The sequence below is a fragment of the Lissotriton vulgaris genome, chromosome 5 (genome assembly GCF_964263255.1).
Source record: "Lissotriton vulgaris chromosome 5, aLisVul1.2, whole genome shotgun sequence".
Lineage (NCBI taxonomy): Eukaryota > Metazoa > Chordata > Amphibia > Caudata > Salamandridae > Lissotriton > Lissotriton vulgaris.
The window spans coordinates 403,469,044-403,493,773 of NC_141693.1; the positions used below are offsets into that span (position 1 = coordinate 403,469,044).

General features: G+C 44.8%; 1 protein-coding gene across 2 annotated transcripts in view; it reads right to left on the bottom strand.

Moving 5' to 3' along the window:
- The window catches only part of CCDC6 (coiled-coil domain containing 6), a 403,678-nt gene that overhangs the window by 302,166 nt on the left and 76,782 nt on the right, over nucleotides 1-24,730 (bottom strand). The window contains exons 2-3 of one of the 2 annotated variants that reach the window (XM_086921755.1): nucleotides 8,191-8,340; nucleotides 3,351-3,479 (exon numbers count right to left, since the gene is read on the bottom strand). In XM_086921755.1, coding sequence (XP_086777881.1) covers nucleotides 3,351-3,479; nucleotides 8,191-8,340 — 279 coding nt within the window. The remainder of the gene's footprint in view (nucleotides 1-3,350; nucleotides 3,480-8,190; nucleotides 8,341-24,730) is intronic. The other variant, XM_086921754.1, reaches the window with a different exon arrangement.

Here is a 24,730-nt window from a genome sequence, read left to right on the forward strand (position 1 = left end):
CAGAGTACACAACAAAACAGATGCATTTTAATTAAAGCGCGGCAAAAGGAGGCTGTGGGCAGCATCAGCCATTGTGTCGATTTGAATTTAAAAAAAAACACCTTTGTGTAGAGTACAGAAAAAAACAAATGCACTGCAATTAAAGCGTGGCGGGAAGAGGCTTTAGGCGGCGGCCACCAGTATGTTAATTTCAATTAAAAATAGCCGCTCCGCAAGCACGAAGTGATGTTTGGCCGTGACGCAATGTCTCAATATGTGGTTAACAGAACACTTTGCTTTAAGCTGCTAACTGATAAATAACAAAAGATGGTGACAGATTACATTGAAAGATGTGCCTACCAAACAGTAAACAAATTGCTGGAGGGCATGTATCTGTCCCGTAGGAAATATCTGCCGTGAGAGACAGCGGGGGTGGCGTTAGGGAGGATGAGGGTTGACCCGATACAGGGGAAACAACATTAGGACGTTTTAATTGACAATATATAGAAGCATTTAAGCAGCTGACGGATGCTTTAGCTTTAATAGGACGCACCTGCACATTTCCTTTGTTGTGTACTAAGCACGCAAACAGTTTTTAATTAAAATTGACAATGGCGCCTGTGTTATGAATTAGAATTTTTTTTTAAACTGTTTGCGTGGCAAGTACACAAACGAGATGCAGTTTAATTAAAGCACGGAAGGAGGAGGCTGTGAGCGGCGTCCACCACTGTCAAAAAAACAAAACACTTTTGCGTGCAAAGGAAAAAACAAAAGAAATGCACTGCAATTAAAGCGCGGCAGGAGGAGGCAGCACGACTGTTTCAAGGCGTACTTCCTGGCCGCTGTGTGTAAATATTGAGCAAATTGTAAGAAAGTCTTTTTGGAAGGTGGACACAGTCCCTGCGCAGTAGGCATTTATATATCTTTTATTCACAAGGCATTTGGTATGTATTTAAAACGATTTGGAAAGTCACAGTGAATGCTAGTGCTTGTCCCGACCTTCTTTGCACTATTGGTGAGTTACCGGGGTCTCTTGGTCTCTCTGGAGCACGGACTGTCGAGGGGAGCTTTGCCCATTGGTGGAGACTTCTGCTGTTCGCGATGCAAATGGCAGGCAAGAAACTGATGTGCTTCTTAGCTTTTGTACCTTATATTTATTGTACGCTTCATTCATGGCAGAGGAGACCCCAAGGGGCACGTCTCTGGCCTCTGAACACGAGGTGCGCTGCGCTCCCAAAGTTAAAGCGTTTACAACAAGCTTTCGTCATTGTACAAATGAAAAAAAAAAAAGTGGTTAGCGACTAATTCAAGGAGACGGTGTAACGTCGCCAGTAAACGATCCAGTCCGAATGGGACGACGATAAAAAGAAGCCTGATTTCCAATGAAAAGCCAGCGTTTACCATAAACAATGACGCCAGCCAATGAAAATGATGGGTGGGGCTTCAAGTCCCCTTTAGAAATCTTATTGATTACAAGACGCCTCACAGAGCGAAGAGCGCATGCACGCTCAAACGATAGACGAGACCTAAAAATATGACCAATATGATGACAAACATTTTAAAACAGCCATTTTGGGAAATGGTAGATGGGTTGCTCTGAGGTGTCATTTTCTGCCTCTGTAAGACTACTTTACACCGAAAACCTATGTTTTGACACCAAAATGAAGTATATAGGTCTCCTGGTTCCGGAAATATTACATCACTGCAACACATTGTCATTTCTAAAAATATCATCCAGAAAAAATTGGCTTGGATTAGCAAGGTCTACCAAAGCTAAATTACTCCTCTACGGAAACAAAACAAGTCAAAAATGAATATCTCTGGATAACAATTTTCATTTTTTTTACATAGGTATATCAAAGGGCCAGGACTACATTGGGCAAACCAGAGTAAAGTGAAGAACACTGGGTAAAAGCAACAGTATTTGTTTCTATTACTTGAGGAATTAAGTGGAGAGAAATGAGAGAGAGTAAGCGTAAGAAAGGGGAGGGAGGCCATGTATGAATGTGGCCCAAATGGAAAAAGGAATTTGCAGATATATCTAGAAGTTCCAGAGCGTGAAAAAAAAGCAGTCAAAGTAATTTTGAAAAGGTAGAATTTATGCTTATTCAGCAGAAACATTTCTTGTTCTTTCATCATGTTAGTAACCCAATTTCAAATTGCAGGCGTTGCTCCTGAAGAGTAGTGTAGGATTGCTTAACAGGCCCGAGTTTTTTATAATCTAGTATTCGGAGTCCTTTCCTCCTTAGGTTTTAATATTTAAATCGTGAGAGGAATTGTTTTGAAGATTACACAGGCTAATTTAATTTGATTCTGGTTTCAAGTGGGAACAAGCGCATCTTTCTGAGGGCTGGGGTGATGTATTTGTTTGTACCCAAAGATAATTTAGCTGCAGATCGTAAAATCACTTGAACGATGGTGGCTATTTTGGCCATCAATTCAACCACTAGGTTTAAAACAGTACTTTTTCTCTAACAATACAAAGGACTGAGGCATGTTAGAAGTCAGATTAGGAGAAGGGCTTGGGGACAGAAGGGGATATCTTCAACCCTCTTTGGGGGTGAAAAAGCCAAAATTCTGAGCTCTTTGGAACAATATTTTTGAGGGCACTCATGTTCCAGCAAGAAAAAACAAAAAACTCAAGCAGAAGAACAGCTAAAGGTTTACTCAGTGACTGCAGGCACCTTGGTGACCAGTGAATAATCGGACCTTGCTAGACTTAACTAGTGAGGCACAGGTGATGACCAGCACAACCACAGAAGCATGTTGGTGAAACAAAAAAAACAAAAAAAAAATCAAGACAAATAGAATATAACAATTCCTGTGATAATGTCACAGAAAGTGGCTAATCGGCTCGTCTCTTGAAATTGTTGAGTTTCAGCAAATGTTTTACTTTAATGTGAAAGCTTAACGGACATGTTTGCGATCTAGACCAAATTTACTTACAGCCACAGGCATTGGACTTTATTCTTAAAATAGGCCCACACACAATTTAGTCTGATGGTAAGTTGAACCCAGTGCAAAACACCAAGCACATCTTTCTTCAGTCAAAGCCTGTTATATTAACTTCAAGTTAATAAAAATTGCATTTCCCTACCAGTTTCCCCACATTTGAGAACAAAACAATCAAAAACAGTAGCCTAGCACTAAGTAGTAGACTTGATGCCCCCACCAGCCATAAAGGCTTTCTATACAACCTTACTACCCCACCGTTTATACACCATCCAGTAAATTGAGGCGCAGAATTTACACAATCATTAAATTCGGAGTTTAAAAAAAAGCATTTGTTACGATGTCCAACTTCTGTTTGCAAACCTTAGATATAAAGATTAACTTTTTCTGTGCAGTGACTACCATGAAACAATAATTACCTGCTCTAGTGTCAGCTGTTTCGAAATGGTATCGTTTTCGAGTTTTTTTATTTTCTTCATTAGTTTGTTGACTTGAAACTCCTGCTCTTGTTCTAAATGCTGCTCCAGTTCAGCCTTCTCGTGCTGTAACTAAATAAATTGTCAAGAGAGTACACGAAGAAAGAGGAATGAGTCTAGGTCAGATCAGGGTAAACACTGATAACGAGGTGATGAGTGGGTCACTAAAATACACTGATTTTGGAATGAAACATCTGCATCCAATTTTCAAAAAAAGTATGTGCCTTATAAATGTAAAAAGAAATACAAATATTAACATTTGTTAAATTAAACTGCGGTTCTAGAAACCCTACAGCAAAAATACCCCAAATAGTATTTCATTTTCATATACTGCAGCACAGACAAGATAATGAGGGCAATAAAATTCCACCAATGCATATTTTCAAAGGAATAAAATATGCTTGGCAGAAAACTAGGTGATGCTTAGCAGAAGCATTATTGTGGCAACCCATAATTAAGACGTACTTTTAAATGATCAGCACTTTGCAACATTGGCATTTTGTTTATAAGGTAAATTGAAGGGAGCAGTCATGCCATGCATTAACTACTAAGTGCAATAACCTTGCTACACAAACCTTTCATAAATTCTTATTTGAAAAGAAGGAAAAGTTGGAAAAACTAGTTACTTACCTCACTCTTTACTTCTCATCTAATGCATTTTAATTTCAGACCTATCAACGCGTGCGGAGAGGAACGAAAGCACCAAAACAGCAATAAATACGGTACACCACATGTTCACATACCTTAAGATCTTAATAATCAGACTGGCTCATTTGAAAGAACGGATGTTAGTGAGGACTAGGAAAAGAAAGATTATGTATGCACCAGAAATATAGTTACCAAAGGCAAGAAGCTTTTTTCTGAGACACCTTTTCCTGCAGATTCATCATCCTTTGAAGTGTCAAAAAGAAATATCTCCACAGAAAGTTGGACAGAGCATTTCTGGTTAATCAAGGAAATCACGCAGAAAACATTTGGGCACAGAATCCATCTCTGCATGCCTGAGGTGTAAGGGTTATATATTAGAACATATCAAATGCACAAACCACTCTGGGTAGGAATGAGTGACAGGTGCAAAGAACCTACTGATCCGGATAGAAATCTGAAGAGCAGACAAAGTAATTGCCACCAACGGAACTTTTTTAGTGAAGGAAGTCAAGCCAGGCACCTCAGTATATTGTCAAATGCTATCAAGAAAGCCAAAAGAAGCTTCACTGAGAAAAATTAAACAGAAGGGGCTGGAACAAGTAAATTGAACCTTACAGTAATAGTGCCAATAGTGGTAATTTAAACAAAAGTTGGTCAGGATGACAAATGCAGGCAGCTGCCAGGTAGCTCTTAACTGTAGGCACTGCAGGTTTCTGTAGAAAAAGGGGCAATGAACCTCAAGACGTTGTACAGGCGATATAAGAGAATTAGCACCTTTCAACTCAGACCACTGCACTAACCTGCTTCAGTGACCTTAGATTTGTAGACTGGCTTTGTGGCTGCTAATATGACATCTGCTACCTCATCAGGAAAGCAAAAGGAATCTAGCTTGCAGTGCTCAATCCCAAATCATGCAGCTGCAGCATCTGTAATTCGGGGTGGAGAACACTACCAACGTCCTCCGCGAACAGGTCTACTCCGACCAGGAATGAAAAAGGCTGCAGAATGTTCAGTACTTAGAAATTAGCATACCAGAACCTCCTTGTCTAGCCTGAAGCAATCAGATTCAGGATTGGCAGGAATGCTCAGTGTATGGCACAAAATTAAAGACCCTTGTTCTGGCTGGTGATGAGTGCCACGAAGGGAAACTTCAAAGTCAAGAAGATCACCTTGAGGTGCAGCTCTCAAGTTTGGTCCTCTTACAATAGACCACTAAAAGTGCCCACACACACAGAGGGGGTACTGTGCAAGACTATATTGCTGCAATTAGATCTACAGGTAAACCTTCATCCGACACAGGGTCCATGATACCATACGGTCTTCTTTATTGATCTAATGGACAGTAGTGGTGTGGCAGAATCTTGATACTACACCCCCCCCCCCCGGCCCCGCCCCGCCTGGATGGTAACATGGTCACAAGGATAAGACTGACATCTATGAACAGGAGCTAGTCTGAAAAAGTATCAAGGCTCTCTGCTACCATGCCCACCAGATGATAAACCTGGCAAGGTAGCATCCGCAACCACAGTAGCCTGAGCATGCAGAGGGCTGAATGGACTACCCTTTAGAGTTTAGACCATAGGAAAGATCCATTCATTAGTGCAAATGTAGGGACATCGAGAAAATCCACACCTAAGCCCAGAGGCTCCTCTGGTGTTGCAGTACCTCCTCAGACACCACTGGAGGGCTCATCATCCACCTGGAAAGCCACCAACCAGATATACGAGTCTACGAGGACCAGCATGCGCAATACCTGCAAGACTGGGACCAGTGATTAAAATGACATATTGGAATAATCGCATGAATATCAGTGATTCTCTTGGGAGGTAAGGCCTTCAATAAGGTTCTGCCACGTACCGTCCCAATAAAGGTCAGCTTCTCACAGGGCATGAGGTGAGAATTCTGGATGTTCAAGTTAAATGCAGAGATCCAGGATTAACCTTTAGCCTCAGTGCTCCTTGGGAACCAAGTAGTTAAGGGATTCAAATCATATAGCTCTAATCTTGAGGCACAAACTCGGTCTGCCTTGTCCATTTACAAAAGGATTTGCCTCTAGTAACGAAGCAGGAGCTAGTAATCATACTCTAAAGGAAACAGGATGGTCTTAAGGGGAAAGGAAGGACATCGCCACAGAGGATCAGATGCACGACTGGGGTCTAGCTCGATTTCCTCTGGTAAAGTAGGATGTCCACCCTCCCACAGAAGGTGATGTGCAATTGGGGAGGCATAGTCAGATTTCTGGAAATGGGAGAGCCTGCAGAGGATGGTGGTGGGGGCTGGCTATGCACCTGCAGGCGTGTCCTCCACTCCCCCCCTCCCACCCCCCCCAAAAAGGAATATAGCTGCTATGGCATTTGAAAAGGATGAGGCAACAAGTTTTGTCAAGGTTGCACAGCTCTAAAATAACCATAGAAATTAAAACATTGCTGATGGAATTGCCATCGTGCTAAAAAAGTGTCCAAGGGCACAAACCACAGCACTATGGGTTTTTCAAGTGCACCAAAGAGAAGACGGTCTTCCCCCAAAATAGCAGCTGACCAAACCAGCAGGTCCATGAGCATTTCCAAGCATGCCGTCCCGCGTGCAAGTTGTATCCATAGAGCAAGCAACAGTGTCAGCATAGTAAAGACCACACTTTAAATCTGTTTTGATGCATCCAAGCCATTACCTACCAGGTCCAAGATCAGCTTTTTCATATCGTCCGACAGGCTGATAAAGGAGTATCGCCAGCTCCCATTAATCATGGGCGCATCTCCCTAAAAAGAAGCTGGCATTAGCTGTGAGAAAGGGCCTCACTGCTGAGGCAAAAAAGTTGGTGACCCAACTTTCTTGGATACCCTCCCTCACCAGCCGAGCCACATGAAAGGCATTTGGTATCCCATATTGGGATTACTTATAGACCTCACACAGATGATGGAAAAGTGCGTTTGGGTAACCATATTCAAGGAACAGGTAAATCTGCTAAGCTCTGATTATCTTGGAGGTGGTGTAAGTTTTAGGTTGTCTGTTAAGGAACTTTTAAGTCAGAATGCTGCACAGTTGACCCGACAAAACTGAAGCACAGATTGAACTCATCCTTAAGAGTTTACCAGAATCATCCAGATATTCATGCATCTCCACATAAGAACTGTCAGTATTACAGGCCTCAAGGACTGCCGTTTTTGGCATGTTCCAAAGTCAAAAAAGTTATAAAAAAGTATTCAGGATAAAACTACCACAGTTAACACCTTTAAAGTATTGTGAACTAAGGCACTGTCTAGGTAATTTTTCAGTTAGGCACAATAAATTAGCTATGCATATTAACAGAAACCATACCAAATCCATCAGATTTTTCTAACACCAGCAGACGCTCTGCTTTTAAATTAAGTGCGATCAACAGCTATTATTAAAATAGCAGTACTGTGAAGATAGCAGCCCGATGGTGTTGAAATACAGTGATGTCTTAACAAGTTAATTTTCACCGATTCAAGTCAGAGAAGCTGCTAAATCGAATACATCAACTCTTCTGCATGTCGACAATATAAAGATTGTAGCATCAAAAATCTTTTCTTTAGTATACTTGAGGGAAACATTAAGAATGACTGAAATGGTGTTAATAAGACTTCAATCTATAAAGAACAGTGAAAGAATGCTAATGCCAAGAAATCATTTTAAAGCACATGAAATGCTACGAAAAGAATGAGGTTTAAGCTCACCATATAACAGTTACAGCAAAAGTCATAATTGGCTCCCAAGGATATACCTTTCACACCCTAACCGCTTGTGAAAACCTAGGAGGACAATGGGTAGACACAGGATGGGAACAGAAAATCATACAATTCCTCTACCGGTCCCTTCTGCACTGTATAGGCTGAAAACATTTAAACGTTTTAAACATTCATTCACATCAAGATGGAAGGGACAACAAACTGCTTTACAGTGTTTCTCACTACCAAAAGTTCAACTGTTGGCTTAAACTTCACAATCATCCTTGCCATCTAAAAATAATAAAGCAGATCTGTGCAGATCTGTACAAAAACTACTCCTCATCATTCCAAATGACCAAGTCTGTTCCAAACAATAGTGGATTGCGGGCCTAAATAATTTGTAGGTTTGAGATATGAGATCAGACTTTAAGCCCTACAGAATTGCTTACCTGCATCAATTTTCTTGATAGCTCATTTGTAAGAAACTCTTCCTCTTTCTCATAGTTGACAGCCAAAGTTTCTTTTTCTTTCTGCAGTGCCTGAATCTTTTTAAACAAAGTATTGCTGATGAACTCTTCTTCCTGTTCTGCTCTCGCTTGCTGCAAACAAATATTACATATTGATGTATACACATATAACTGGAAACGCACACAGAAAGTGAATATTAAAACATGACCCCAACGATTAGGTGTAGATTGTTTTCCGTTATTTACCATTTTAAATAAACAACCCTGAGTTTTGTTAAAATAAGCAGTCAGACTCATGCTATCCGTTCTTCGGTTTTGGCAGAATCGGAGATTGTTATTTACACAACGGTCAAATACGCATGCTCTTCATAATTAAGTTTCCTTCTGGAACTTGGGAAGTATTCTGCATCTTTGATTAAAACAGCAGGTAGCACCCAAACTATAGTGAATTTATGGAAGAGGAAACACTTTTACCTTGAAGCAGTTTTGAAGACCTCCAATATGGGATTATTACATGGTCAATTGTTTCGTTGAATTTGTTGTACATGAGTACTGGAGCAAGCCCAGAAGGGTTGACTGGTTAGTGCTAGAATTAACTACATACCAAATTTCATCTGGGGAACCCTAGTGTAGATATGAAACTTCCATAAGCAAAAGAGCTACACATAGCTAACAGTTAGTGTTATCGAGCTATGTCAATAGCTTGCTAACACACCGAAGAGTAAAGCATTCTTCTAGGGAAAAAGTTAGTTAATACCACCACCTAGGTTTGTATGGTGGTTTAATCTAAACAGTAGGGCAAAATAATGTATGCAGGACACCGGATTATGGCTTTCTAAGGTGAGCTAAAGCACAGTTTTTAGAAATGTGTTGCAGAGTACGCCTTACACACGATCATATTTGTTCCTAAAAGTTTGCTTTACAACTCTGTCTGCTTCAAATCATGAGTAGATCACGGAGAATAGAACGTTGGGCTCTGTGATACAATGTACACTGTCATTTTTAGTCTGATGCTCTGAAGTATATAATATTCATTATTTCAATTCTAGAAAGTACCGGTGTGCCCCAAGGATACTCCCTTAGCCCAGTAATTTTCAACCTCTACATAAGCTCACGGGTCAAACTAACATTAAAATATGGGATTGCATTTTTCTAAGGCATGGAAAATAAAAACAAATGTTCTGCTGGTTTACTCTGCTAATCTAGCAATCTTTGCTTGTTAAAAGCTTGCCTTAGACATTCAAGTTCGGCAAACCGGTTTCTTGAAACTTTGTGTCGGGCATGGGTCATAATTCTGAGGTGAAAAGCAACTCTGGACTCTGTGTGGACCTATCACTTCACAGCCTGCTTAGTTTCATCCATGGGAAAAAAGGATCCTAGCTGATGGGAAAACGTTCTACAACTGGAGGCTATTACCCATGACTTTCACTAATGACCGGAGTTGTTGCCCAAGCGTGTGCTACAAAAGATGGTGGTCTCCTTTATGCAGGCATCCCAGCATGCAAATATACATACACAGACACGCCTCCATACTACACATTTATCTCCAAAACAGGAGTACTTGTTGGGTGAGGGCAGAAGCCCAGATCCTCTGGTTTAGAGCAGGTTTCTCATGAGTGTAATCCATCCCCCCCACTGTTTTGCTGGTATGTACAACTCCCAAAGCAACAAAAGTCGAGAAAGAAACAAACCCTATCCCCACCAGAACCAGCTCCAACTGGCCTGCGGGCAGCTAGCCTGCACATTTGGTTAAAAGGGGTAAAAGGTTCCTCTGGGATTAGTGGAGCCTAAGCGTTTAAGAAAAAAGCAGCCCCTTTAATGGATTTCTAGCATTCTTCCACTGGCCACTACAGAAGCATAAATACGGCATTTACAGATATACTATTATTTGACGTATATTACAGACATTACACAAGGAGGTCTGTGCATTTATACAATATCAAAATTCTTACTATATATAAGTTCATAACATTCAGCAGCTCTGTGGTTGCCATTCTTCTACAAACTGGCTTAGAGTCAAATAAGCCAGCAAAAACGCCTTGCTGCTTGATGAAAGAAAATTGGAAGCACCGTCCTGATGACAGCTTAAGGAACTATGATGGACCAGGAACCGCAAGATCATCCTAGGTCAGCTGTCCCAGAGAAATAAAAATTTTTAGAGCAAGGAGCTGCTTGGTAATCTTAAGTAAAGAAGGGTTAGCCTGCATGTTTCTGACCTTTCTTGTATACTAGGGTTACCTTTTTCTGTCTATCTCTGCTGTTCCAGTGGGACCAGGGGACAGTCAGTCTTGATCTTCTGGAGTTGGGTCCCAATGAGTCATCTAGAAAAGTTAGTCCAGATCGTGGCACCTTGTAACTATCTGGTTAACGCTGAAAAATCAGTGTTTAAAGTTAAGTTGATCCATTCCTTCAATTACATGGTTGCTGCCACACCATTGTGAGTAATTATAAAGAGTGGGGAGTACCGGGACAAAATATGTTGGGGTAACTGATATGCAGTGCGTGTATAAGCAAGTGTGAAAAAATGACAAATGTATAAAACTGGAGAGAAGAGAGAAAAGAAATGTATTGATGTCTCTCAAAACTTCCACATTCTAAAAACAGTGCAGAATATCAGCAGATTCATCAAATAACTGCTCCTTTTTAAGTCATAGGTCAACATGTTTTAGCAACTGTGGATACTTTTTGTCCACTGCTTTCATCAGGACCATAGATTTGCTATTGCAAAAAAGTGAGAAAAAGGATGGTAAGAACTAATAACCATATTACCTGGTCATCCTAGATCATAGGAATTTATCCTCCAGGAAACCATTAGGTAGGGGGATAAAGGATAGTGATCACCTTTTACCTAATACATGGGCGCAGCAATAAAGTGGCAAGGATTCAGAAGGGTTTGAATAATGATGCTCAGGTGGTGGGTTTGGTATTCTTTTTAGAGGAACCTTTTGTTTTCAGAAGAGATATTAGATAGGACAAAAACGAAACCATGGGTTCTAGTTTTTCTTACTCTATTCCATCACTGAAAATAAACATTTAAGTAATCCAGGAGTTCCCTAAATGTACTAATCAGACACAAAGCAATGTGTTAATGCCAAAAGGGCTCAATGTAAGAGAATGTTTGCGCCTACAGTGAGGGATCTATATTGTTTTTGAGTGTTTATCTGCCCTACGTAGTGCTATGGCCTTCTAGTTTTCTGTGTATAATTTTTAAACACACAATGTCTATTGTTGGTTATAGTTACAATATTACACGAGTGAGTACAAATGAGTTCATTGTAGCCTCAAATCTTATTCTTTGTAACACATTACTGAGAGACTAATGCCAGTCCTTACTTAGTCTTGACACAAACAGTAGGAGAAGTGTGGCTCAATGGTTAGAGCGGCAGACCCTGATGCAGAGGTCTAGCCCGGGACCAGGGTTCAATTCCCCGCCTCGGCGGGTCTTGGGCTCAAAATTCCACGGACCTGATAATTCTCACCTCGGTGCCTATTCCAATCATGGAGTCCCACTCTGCAACTCTGGGCAATAGCTTGCTTAATCTCCACAACGGCACCCACAACGCTAAGGATGCCTGGCCTCCACCTTGGGGGTGCCCAGGAGTGGACACCTCACAGGAAAAGCCAAGTTGGGTTCCACAGCGGTATTCGTACAAGCGCCTTGAGACCCTTGCGGGTGAGTAGTGCGCTATAAAAGTATCAATTTACATTTTTTTTTTTACAGTTACATTTAGGCACATTGGCTTTATCACTGCTAAAACCGTAGTCACTCGAATGTTTGATAATATTTTCCAAAGGACTTCAATTCTGTGCATCAGAGTAGGATGCCTTTCCTTGGAGTCCTTCCAGAGAAGCTTGATAAGACAGCCAACTAGAATCAATAAGGATAAATAGATTACATGAGCAGTTTATTTACATATTGGTCCACTGCCCATTGATGTCCTGAATTACATCAATAAGGCTTCTGGGCTTATTGCAAAATTACTACTGAAATGCATTACCTTTTCTAGCTGAACCCCCTTTCCCATGAAACTTAGATACTGGTCTTTAACATTTCTATCCAGCAACAGTGAACCTCAACACTGTCCCTCTAAAGTGGTAAAGTGTCTGAAAGTCCTCATGGAATGCAATTTATTTATGGCAGGTCATGTACAGTAAAAGCTATATGGATTCACTTGAAGCATAATAAGTAGGTTTCTTTAACGAACGTACCTACAGAGTTCACACATCTTTTCATTTGTATACTGCTGGTCGGAGTAGAGTATGCAACTTACATCTGTGGCTATCCAACCATGATCGTAGAAGACTATAGTGAGATCAGAATGGGGTGTGCACTCACTCATCAATAGTTCTCTATCTGTTCCTACCTCCCAGTGCAAAGTAGCGTGCATTGGCTGCCCTTTAAGAAGGTTCAATACAATGATTTACATAGAATCTTTTACCACAGTCCTTTCAGTTTGTACACAACCTCAGTGCCTACCATTTAAATAAACCGATCACTGAGGTTAAGGATTTTCTGATTTTCTTTTTGGGGGTGGGGGACAAAGGTGTGGGGGCGGGCATTGCAGCCTTATGTTCCCACCACAGTACCTACCTTTAGAGCACCTTCTTTAGCGGGACCTGCACCTCATCCAAATGGTCAATCCTAAAATGGCAACCTCTCCATCAGAACACAGACAGGTTATCTGTGTTACATGGTTGTATTAAGCTTCATTGTTCAATTACTTAAAATCGTTACAATATACTATCAGTATTAAAAGGAGGAGAGTTAAAATCCCACGCATGTTACTACAAACTGGTAGGGCATAAAAACTTAAAACTAATATCAAAATCTGGTTATTAAGTACAAATGCATTAGACTTAGAAGGGAGTTTTGTCAGTCTCTCTTGCTTGCCGACTGGTTTCTTTTTGTGGCTCTATTTTCAGCGTCCGTGCGGCTCGAATTGATTCTGTAAATGTACCCAGCCGTAAGACTGTTACATGGTTTTGCCTTCATTCGCCACCAAATACTAGTGACAAGGCTGTTCTGCAGGTGGCGGCAGAGTGCCAAGCAATAATGTGCAAATTAATCATGAAACTAGATAGCACTCACTCCACAGTACCCACCAAGCTGCCTGATCGTAACAAAATGTCCCCCAACTGCAGGAGGTGTACTATTTATTGTCCAAGAGAAGAAATAAACAAAGTAACAACTAAGCCAGAACAGAGGAATCACAAAAACTTGGGTTGAAAGGTAAACTCAGAGGATGCATATAAACCAGGCACAAAAAGACAAATACCTCAATTTTACAGCTGTGACTGCAAACCCTACATATAGAAAAAAATGCATGCCGGTTATGCAAATCACACAGTGACCACAGGGTGAGCAAACAAACAATACTTGGTGCCTACTGAGAACGATGAACAAAATCTCACTAAATTAAAGCATCCCCTTCACATAATCTACTTCCAATTATAGCAGTTCGACAAGCGACAGGAATGCTTAGCTGTAGAGGTTACTCTAACATATGAAATGGATTATCTTTCAGCATCTTGCACTGCAAGTTGAGTTTCACTGCTCGTATTCCCTAATCACCAAAGTCATAACTTTTAGAATCCGCCTTCTGCTTTCCATTATAAACTGAAAGAAAGGAACCTAAAAGAGTCGGAAGCACCTCTTCTAGACTTTTCAATCGAAGATATACACAGGATCATTGTGATGCAGGACCTTGTTAATAGTATGAAAACAAATGCCCACTTTAAGAAAGCTGAAATTGCAGGAATACGCCAAGACTTCAAACGCCCAGCTGGGGCAGTCAGTCGCAGGGGACCAGCCAATCAGTAGGTTCTGAAGAGATGACAAAACGAGCAGTAGACATCATAGTAAAGATCACAGTGTAGGAGAAATTCTGGATCTGGAGAGAAGTACATGCAGAGGGAGCATGGTGTATTCTTGCTCTGCCTTAAAGCGTGGAAGGATAGCAAAAGCCAGTGTTGAATTTCTCAAATGTTGTTGCTGCACACCCTGGGGATGTCCCCAAAGGAATTTAAAGAAGACTTTCATACAGGGTCCCAACAAACAAGAACCATGCCCTTTATCTTTAGACTGAGAACATACCCCACTTTTTTGAAGTTTACTACTTTGCTCACATTTTCTGTATCTCTTTTCTGTTTGTGTTTAGTGCTTTCTTATCGCACGCTTAAAAGGGAATTAACCCCTTCGCTGCGGTGGCTATTCCGCCGTAGCGCTAAGGGAGTGGGGCGGTCGCGCGGCGGTTCCGTGCTTGTGACGGAACCGCTCCGTCACGGCTCGCGGGTGAGCTGTGCTTGTGACAGAACGGTTCCGTCACGAACCCGCCCGCCCATTAATTCATCAGCGCAGGTGCGGAATTCGCGCGGCGCGCGGGCCGTGACGGAACCGTTCCGTCACAAGCACAGCTCACCAGAGGCTTGTGACGGAACGGTTCCGTCACAAGCATGCAAGGGGTTAAAGAACAAAAATTTGAATACGAAATTAAACACCTGTTTTTTTGTTGTGATAGATATCAAGAGGGCATAGGTTTCTTCCTTTGGTTCTGATAACCTGGTTGTCATGTATTTCACTGTGGATCAGATATTTTTAAGTATTGTTAGATGAAACAAAATCGCCTCCATCCAGGCAAACCTGAGCAAGTTAAACCTGTATTTCTTAATGCTACTAGGATGACCAGTGAGTGAAGAAAAGAAAAAATTACGATTCCTGCTGTAAAATGAAGACTAGACGGATGTCCGGAGTACCGACGGACCGACGGACAGAGCGGTGCTCCGTTTTACCTTAGCTGTAGCGAGGTGAGGTGGGGCGTGCATTCCCTAAGAATTAGGCAAATCTCAGGTGATAGTCTAAATTTACTTCACCATTATTCACTCTATGCAGTAGCAGAAACTAAGGTCCTGGAGGAAGCAGTAGGAGACCTACAGGCTCCATATTCACTGCAGAAACATGTCGACCTAAAACCAACTCTAGTAGTTATTCGTTTACACTACTACGCACTGTTTTTAGTTTTGGGTGTTGATAGGATTCTATTAAAATTGTTTTTCCATTTCTACGACTCAATTTTAACTATTTCTTGCACTTAGCACATATTTTTCATCACATTTTTGCACTGCTAGTCAGTTTACCCCCTGATGCCATAGAACACCACACTCACATTTGTGATTTCTTTCATTAGACTAGGCTACAACCTGCCTAATCTACAGTGGATAAAACCACTTTCCTTCGGGGTGAAGGATCCCAAATGATGTAGGGCGGTACAGGTTGGTAATCTGATGGGAAAAATTATTTCACCACGATATAGTCCTAGTAGATTTCGCGGTTGTACCCTCTAGACACAGACAATTTATAGATAGTTTGTTCTTTGACCCATTGTTATCCAAGTTGTTGGTATTCATAGTCGTAAGGGATGATAACAATGTAAGGTCGGTAAATATTCCCTCTGACCCCCCTTGTCTTCTTTTTATACTTCTAGATGCCACCATATTTCTAGGCTGCGACTTCAATCAACCCTTAGCTGGAATCTTTTGCAGGCAAGCATATTTCAACCATCTAAATCACACAGATTAATGTGGTGCTCACGAAAAAAAGTTTGGCTTGCAATATGAAGTATAGAGCAACCAGATGTAAACTCCAGAAAAAAGTAATCCTCTGGTATCCACATCAGACCTACTTGAGAATAGATTACTTCAAAACTAACATTCAACCTCTTTTACCAATTGGAGCAGAACTCCAGAGAGTAAATTCAGACATCTCCTGTGTGTAAATGGAACTACTCCTTGACTCAATCCTACAAAAACAAGAGGCCTAGAAATTTTAATTCATTTTGGAATGATCCAGGCATGCTGACAATGTTTGGAAAATACACTGAACAGTTTATAGTTGAAAATCAAAATTCCCTTTTCTCTCCTCAGATACTCCGGAATGTATGTAAACACTGAAGTGATTTCTGATAAGCCTGGTCACTAAAAACAACAAAAAAGGGTTTTAAAAGACAATTATCTATTTGAGAACGAAAGTAAACCAGTGGACACAGCATACAAAGCGTCTGGGAAGTCAAAGATATGAATACATGGGAAGATAAAAAACAAAAAAAGCACCAGCAAAGCAAATAGGTTTTGCCTACGTGAAATAATTTTGCTTTGTCAAGTCGTGTGGGTAGCTATACAATATGGTGTAAAAAAAAAAAAAGCTACAATGCGGCTAGTGTTGATCACGTAATAACACTTTATTTTTCTTAACTTTAAGCCCATGTTGCACAGTAGTAGTCTGCACTTCTGTGCAATATGTCTAAAAAAAAAGCCAAAAGCTCTTGCGCATTTATGAGTTATTTGGTTTTGTTAATGTTTTTTGTGCCAAACAGGTAGGGTAGATGGGTTGCAACATGTAAGAGGTTGGGGAAGAAGATGTGACCAACAACTGCTCAATGTCAGGACGAACACTCATAGCGTTTAGGACGGAGCAATAGGCGCTGACCAAGAAGTAAATAAACCAGAGTGACAAAGTCAATCAATGATAAGTAATGGAAAGTATTGGGTGGGTGTTAAGCCTATTTAATCTTTTTATAACAAGAGATTTCCCAAGCAAAGCCGAACCTAAAAAAAAAAGCAGAGGTCTCGCTTTTAAATAAAGTTGAAACCATACACACTAATTACTGCCAACAGGATGGCACAGGAGATATTAGTAAGAAAGCCAAAACTAATTCAAGTACTTTCACAACATACGAAAGGTAGATAAATCTAAACTAACCTGAGGACCTGATACTCAACCACCTGAAACCTAAGCGCCTCTCTCATATCTTCACCATTGAGCGTGCGCACCGGGCGCCCATCCCCAAGCTGAAACCGGGTGCACCACCTAGAACTATCATAGCGAAGGTCCTGAACTATCGAGATAGAGATGCCATCCTACAAGCGGCTAGACTATCTGGTGACCTCCTATATGAAAATGCCACTATCCGATTCTTCCCGGACTTCACGCTACAGGTACAGAGGGAGCGCCGTACCTTTACAGGCGTCAAGGCAGCACTGCGGGAAAAAGCGATCAAGTATATGTTGTTCTTCCCAGCCAAACTCCAGGTCATTGCCGGGGGGAAAACCCTATTTTTTACCAATCCCTCTGATGTACAGAGTTGGCTGGACAAGGGGGCATCCAGAAATACGGACAGACAGGACGGGGGTTGCTGGAGAGACACGCAGGCTGCTTCGTCTGGATCGACTACGGGACAGTCTGAGGCAGGGGGTCGGAGCCAGCGCTCCTGGAGGTCAAGGTCGGCCAGTCCTCGTCGGGACATTCTCCATGAGGCAGAATAGCAGTTACGGAGATGGACCAGCAGGAGTGAACTTCTACGAACTGTAACATATTAAGCCGCCTGCACATGGAGGTCATGCCCTCTCATTGGGGGGGGGGGGGGGGGCGGGGGGGGGGGGGGAACAAGCAGGCGGCGTGTAGTTGCTGTACTGGGCTGACGTTCTGTGATTGGTCGGTGATGATGTATGTATTGCTCCCCTTAGGCAACGGACTACGTGGTGTATATCTTTCGGGGGCAGGTTGAGACATTGTTGAACTCTGTTAGTGCCGGACCCTGCCTATGGCCAAAATGCGGCGGCTAGAGAGCTGGAATGGTATGCTAATATATTCCAAGATGGGGGTTGGTGGCGGCTGGAGCTTGGGCCGGCGCACGTTCCCCTTAGCATAAAGCTTTTAGAGGAGAGGAGCCCATCTCCACTCTAAGTTGGGGTTTTGGACGAAAGGCGCTCTGCTAATTGGGGATGTGGGTAGTTGTACACCTATGGAGCAGGGATGCAGGGAGGGGGGCTTGTTTGGGGAGAAGGTGGGGGTGTGATTGGGTGGGTTATTTGGACTGGGTGGGTGGACGGGGGCGAGGGGAGTTGGGGGGGCAGGGGTTGGGCTTGTTTGGTGTGGTCACTCATGATGAAAAGGACTGTTTTACAATGTGGTACCAGTGGTAGCGGGGATTTGCGTGCATTTCGACAGATCTACCAACACGGGGTGGGATAAAAGCCTTAAAATTCTAAATTGGAACGTTAACAGGCTGGGGGACAAGCTGAAGAGAACAATAGTCTTGCAATGTCTTAAAAGGCACGCACCTGATGTGGTTCTGCTGCAAGAGACCCATCTCCTGGGAAACACAGGTCACGCGCTTAACAGATTTGGTTACTCCCTTATTCTGCATGCCGGCTTCACCTCTGGCTCCCGAGGGGTAGGCATTATGATACGCCGAAGCCTGCCCTTATCCATTGACCACACAGAGACTGACTCACTGGGTAGAAATGTAGCTCTTTCAGGACAATGGGAGGTAGGAACGATTAACCTGGTGACTTGCTATGTCCCACCGGGTGTGCAAACCCAGTCTTTTCAGGCTTTGGGGAAGCTCCTCCTCTCCCTTCCGGAGGGTCGACTCTTTGTTGGGGGCGACTTCAACGCAGTGGTCTCAGGTCATTGTGATAGACATCCCCCGAGAGACCGTCCCCATGGTCAGTTGTGGCTCGCTGATTTTGCAGACACTTTTGGCCTCACGGACGCATCCTGCTGACAGGCAATACACCTTTCTATCTGGTCCGCACCGCTCCTACTCCCGTTTGGATTACATTTTTGCTCCTTTACAGTGCGGCACGGTTGTCCGCGAGGCCACCCATCTGGCACGTGGTATATCAGACCATTCCCCTCTGCTGATCCACATCACTGTCGGGAACGAGCGAGAGGGCATGGTAGCGCCAATCAGTGCCTGGCATCTCCGAAATCCGGAAACCCGTAAGGTCCTTGCTAAGGTAATTGACCGTTATTTTAAGGAAAACGATGGCACGGTAGAGTCCTCAGTCATACTATGGGAGGCCTTTAAGACTGGGTTGAGGGGGGAGGCCTTGTCGACGATTGCTGGCCGCCGGAGAGAGCGGGAGGCACAGACGCTCAAGGTTTAGGGTGACTTACAGGCCCTTGAGGCAGTGGTACTCCCTAGTGACAACCCGGAATAGGCGCACCGACTGCGCCTCAAACGTGAGAAATACAAGGCGCTAGCCACAGATGCTGCGCGCACCACCCTTCGAGATAGGGAGGGGAGGATTTACGACCAAGGAGATAAAGCCGGCAAACTTATTGCATGGCTGGACAAGAAATAGCAGTCACAGAAGGTGGTAGCGGAAATTTTGACGGACTCAGGAACGGTTTTGACAGAGCCCAGGGAGGTGGTACAGAAGTTTGATAAACACTACAGGCGGGTGTACAGTAGAGGGTCCGATCGGCCTGAGGAGGACTCAGTCGACTTGTTGACTGACATCCGAATGCCTGCCCTTACGGAGGTTGAGAGGGAGCTTTTGGAGGCCCCAATCTCGGTAGAGGAGCTGAGCAGAGCCATAAGTGATCTGCGATCTGGCAAGGCTATGGGACCCAACGGGCTCCCTATCGAGCTGTATAAGATCAAGGCCGACGGCCTTAGTCCATACCTTAAGAGGATGTTCGAGGACAGTAAACAGCAGGGCATATTACCCAGGGATCAATGGATAGCTACCATAGTAGCCATTCCGAAGGAAGGCAAACCTAGAAACCTATGTGCCTCCTATCACTGCACCATCCCAGCTCAGAACCTGGCTACATGCAAATTAGTCTGTCCCTAGCCCAGTGCATCATGGGAACAGGGCAGACTAAACTACCAAGCCAATTCTTATACTCGAAAGAAAACAAGCTTCCGGGGACCGGTTTCTGGCATTACAGCCGTCTTCGGCCCGGCTTGCTTGAATCCTGATGGTGCAGTGAGCAAGGGACTCATGTCTGTCTGACTCGTACCCAGTCAAAAGATCAGGGCTTGACCCATCAGGTTCTGAGCTGGGATGGTGCAGTGAGCTAAAAAACGGTGATGGATCAAGCCCTGATCTGTTGACTGGGTACGAGTGTTCTGTTTAATTCAGATACTCTGTCCATCAACACCCCCTTTTCTGAATCGTTTTGTCCACCATAAGCGTGAAAGGGTATACTCAGATGTGAGTCGCTTGCTCACTGCACCATCAGGATTCAAGCAAGCCGGGCCGAAGACGGCTGTAATGCCAGAAACCGGTCCCCGGATGCTTGTTTCCTTTCCAGTATAAGAATTGGCTTGGTAGTTTTGTCTGCCCTGTTCCCATGATGCACTTGGCCAGGGACAGACTAATTTGCATGTAGCCAGGTTCTGAGCTGGGATGGTGCAGTGAGCTAAAAAAACAGTGATGGATCAAGCCCTGATCTGTTGACTGGGTATGAGTGTTCTGTTTAATTCAGATACTCTGTCCATCACCACCCCCTTTTCTGATTCGAGCAACCATGGCCTTTATCACCCCAGCCCCCTTAGCAATGCAAATCCCTCTTAACGTCACTTTAAATGCGTCCCAAATAGTTTCAACGTCTCTGACTGAATCTTTATTCCTCCTGAAAAAAAACCGAGACATTCATCTCGAAGTTCCTCCTGAAAGGTGATGTCTAGTAACACCATGGGCTGCATCCGCCAGGCAGTTGAGGGGGCCTACGTCCGCTGAGCGCAGTGTGAGTCTCACGGGGAATGATATGAACATGTTCGAGGGAGGTGGTGTGCCCGAGTGAGCGAGGTATAAAGCTGCGGCGTTAGGAATATATAGTCAAGTCTGGCCCAGGAGCGCGCTTGTGCTGTAAAATGTGTGCCCTCTTTCACATCAACGTGGAGGCGTCTCCAGGCGTCCACTTGACTGTGGTCCGTAACCACAGCACACAGTTCCGATCTCGCTTTAGTGTAGTGTTGTGGGGCTGGGTGTGACCTGTCCAGTGTAGGATCTAGTGTGGTATTAAAGTCACCGCCCCAAATGAGATGGTGTGGTCCCGTCTCCACAATCGCCGCCCATAGCTCAGTAAAGAATCCCGGGTCATCAATGTTGGGGCTGTAGCAGCATACCAGTGTGACCGCCATGTGCCCCAATCAACCCCACATCATGCAGTATCGTCCCTGAGAGTCCCCGTTGGATCCGGCCATGACAAGGGGTGTGCCTCTTTTTACCAAGATTGCCGTGCCCCTAGCATATGTAGAGAAAGACAAGAAAGCAGTGTGTATCGCCCATCTGTTAGCAAAAGTGTGAGTGGGTTGCATCTTGAAGTGGGTTTCCTGCAGAAATGCTATGTGTATGGAATGGCGATCCAGGTACGCTAGAACCTGCCGTCCTTTCCTAGGATTGCCAAGACCGCTCACATTCCACGTTAAAACATTCAGGTCAGTGTCCCCCATGAGTGGTGTATAGTCCCATCTCTCAAAGAAACAGTCGCCGATGTCGAGTGATCAATCACTCGGAATCGCAGCATGGTCTGTATGTCTGTGTCCAGAGACCGCCTGTTGCTTGTGTGTGTAACCTGCACTGCGAGAAGACCTTCTCGCATATAACCACAATATCCTGTCGTGTCAAGCTTTAGCAACTCGTCGGTAGGTTTCGTGAATAACATTAGTACGTAACATTGTAACCAAACAGTCCCCCAGTTCCCCCCCCTGGAACAACCCCAACAGTCTGGCTTTAGAAGCTGTGAAAAAAACTATTACATTCAGTTCGACATGTCCTATCAACACCTGCGCCAGATACCACCAATCCTCCCTCCTATTTCGCAGAACCTCAGAAAACACTATGATATGCAGTGCGATGAGTTGGATATGACACTGTGCAAGATACAACCTCCAAACCAACCAGCATTGCCACGCCCCATAGCGTATCCGAACAGCTATCAAAAAGCAAGGCGTATCAGCATACCAGGGGAAAGTAAAGCATACATTAGCTGCCGTGGTCCAAAAGTGCCCGAGCACGCCCTGCCAACAGTCAACTGCAAATATAGCAATAAGGAGTCCAAAAAAGCACAGGAAGTTAGCACAGAGGTCCCATTTCGCTCCAACCAGCGCGCCACCACCCCCCTCTCACTGAAGCAGCCCCAACTTGCCAGTAGCTCCATCCCACCCCCCACCCTTAACAATCCCAACACAGTCCAAAATTTGCATCATTATCAACAAGTACAATGGGGTATTCCTTCGGGGTGCAACCTAGTCGCGCACATAGCCGCCCCCCACACCTCGCCCATCTTTCTGATCGACCACATTGGGGCGTAATCAAGGTAGTGCGGGGGGGGGGCCCTGGAATACTTTACCACCCTAGTCCAGTGCTCGTCCGGTGACCTCCAGCCAGCAAGTGAGACGTCTACTAAGTAGGTCCTATACCAGGGGACCTGAGAAGGACACTCATGGAATAGAGCAGCATTCAGGCACGTAGTGTCCAACATTACTCATCTTCATTTGCAGAGTGGAAATCTTCTTGTCCGTCCACACCATTGCGCCTGTTCCCGGCGCGTTCTCGTTTTAGTTTCTTCATAAAGTCTTCTACCTGCTGCGGGTTTGTAAAGAAGTGCTGCTTAGCTTGATGTGTCACCCTCAATTTAGCTGGGTACAGCAGTGCATAGTCCACTTGTAATGCTCGGAGCTTCTTCTTGACGTCGAGGAATTTATGACGCTGTTCCTGTACCAGTGGGGTGAAGTCCGGATAAATGGAGAAGCTGACCACCTCACTTGTAAGCGTGCGGTTGGTGCGCGCCGCCCTCAATGCTGTATCACAATCTCGATAATTCAGGAGTCTCGCAATGATGGGTCGCGGCGGGGCTCCAGGATTGGGCCTTGGCCCCAACGACCGGTGTACCCTCTCGACAATAAATTGTTTGGAGAACGCCTCAGGGCCAATCGCCGCAACAAGTATCTTCTCCACATATTCCACCATGCGCCCAGTGTTGGTCGATTCCGGTACTCCTATCACGCAGATGTTATTGCGACGACTTCTGGCTTCCAACTCCTAATTCTTAGCAGCAATGACCCTGGGGACATTGCCATTCTCGCAAGTTGCGTCGTGTGGGTGGCCGTTGTGTCATCATTCTCGGATATGCGTTGTTCAGTTGCAGTGATGCGCTCTTCGTGAACATCCAGTTTGTGAACCATGGCGTCCATTCTCGATGACATCCTGTCAACTTTGTCCACTATAGTGGTGAACCCCTGCCGCATTTCTTGCATCATCTGTTGCAGTTCGGACGCAGCGGTGCCGGGGCCAGTTTCCGTCGCCATGGTGGATTGCGAGCCTCCCGCATCTTGTGAGCTTCGCAGTCCTTTTTTGGACGTGGCGGATTCAAACAGTTTGGGTTGCCGGTTATCGGGTTTGCCCGTGGCAGGCCTCCTGTAGGGACTTGAAGCAGATGGTAAGTTGCGGTTTACTCGCTTGTCGCGGAGTGGGCTGGAGTCTGTATTCATCAGCGAGAGTCGCTCGCCAAGCAGTCCCTTTCGTTTTTTAGATATGGTGAGGCGTGTGAGGAGCTAGAATAATCAGGTGACAATGGCGAGCACACAGTCAATAGTCCAAGTTAGGAGAGTACCCTCAGCACAGGTAGTAGAAGCGGGAGGTAGGCTGAATGACGTTAATGGTCGCTCCCCTGCTTATTAGGATCTCAAGACCAGGAAGCAACAGCAACCTGCAATAATCTAGGCGTGTGACGCAAGTCCCCTCCCGGTATCAGCAAGCAGCTCCCAGGGCACAAGCAGGGGATAATGGGAACGTATGGGCCCAGAAAAGAGAGTTGGCCTCTAGATAGCACCTCCTTAGGCCGCCAGAATGTCGCAGAAAGGCGGGAGATCTCTCCGGTCCCAGCCGGCACGACAGAGGTCTATGGCTCCCCAGGTCGCGCTCCCCAGTCTAGGAGGGAGCGGCGAGTGCCCAGCAGTTGGTGAAGTTGCTCAATACGAGCAGCAGGAGGAGGGGGATCGATGAACAGCCGCTCATACCCCAGCAAGACGCCGTCCACATAAGTTAAGGGCCCCTAAGACGTTCACCAGGCACTCCGGGGTGTGCAGTTATTTGGCCCCAGTGCGGGATAGAAGGGAAGGCGGTCTAGAAGCCAGGGTCCATGCCTTCTCGTGTAGTGCCCAGGTATGGAGTGGGCAACGCCGAGAGTCCGTGGTCAAAGAGCAGGATGGACAGTTGGAAATGCACGGCAGTATCGTGCAGTAATATCATGCAGTATGGCAGTTATTCTCCCTGGACCGCCCGACTCCCGCTTTGCACAGCGCCACGAACAGCCACAATCCAGGGGAACAGGTGTGGAGTCTCGGCGGCAGCAGCGCCGCAGTTCTCTCCCCGACAGCTCGGGGGGTCTTACTTGAATTTGGTGCCGTCCGAAAGCCGCTACGCCGGTGTGCACATCTTGGGGCCTGTTCGCCTCGTGGTGCGCCGCGGTCTCTCGCAGGTCACCGGTCCCACCAGGTCTTCCAGCCGATCCCGGGCTCGGCTCCGGACGGAAGTGCCGGACGTCGTAACTTCTGCTCTGCAAGTCGGAGAGCGCTGAAAGTTCCGCCGAGGTTGCTTGACTGTAGTCTCCTCAGCCAAGAGTGGTCAGGACGAGCAAAGGTGGCGGAAAAAGAGGATAAAGGATTTGGTATCCAGGCTGCAGGAGCCTCACATCGGTGAGGACATACTGCTAGTGAGCCCTCTA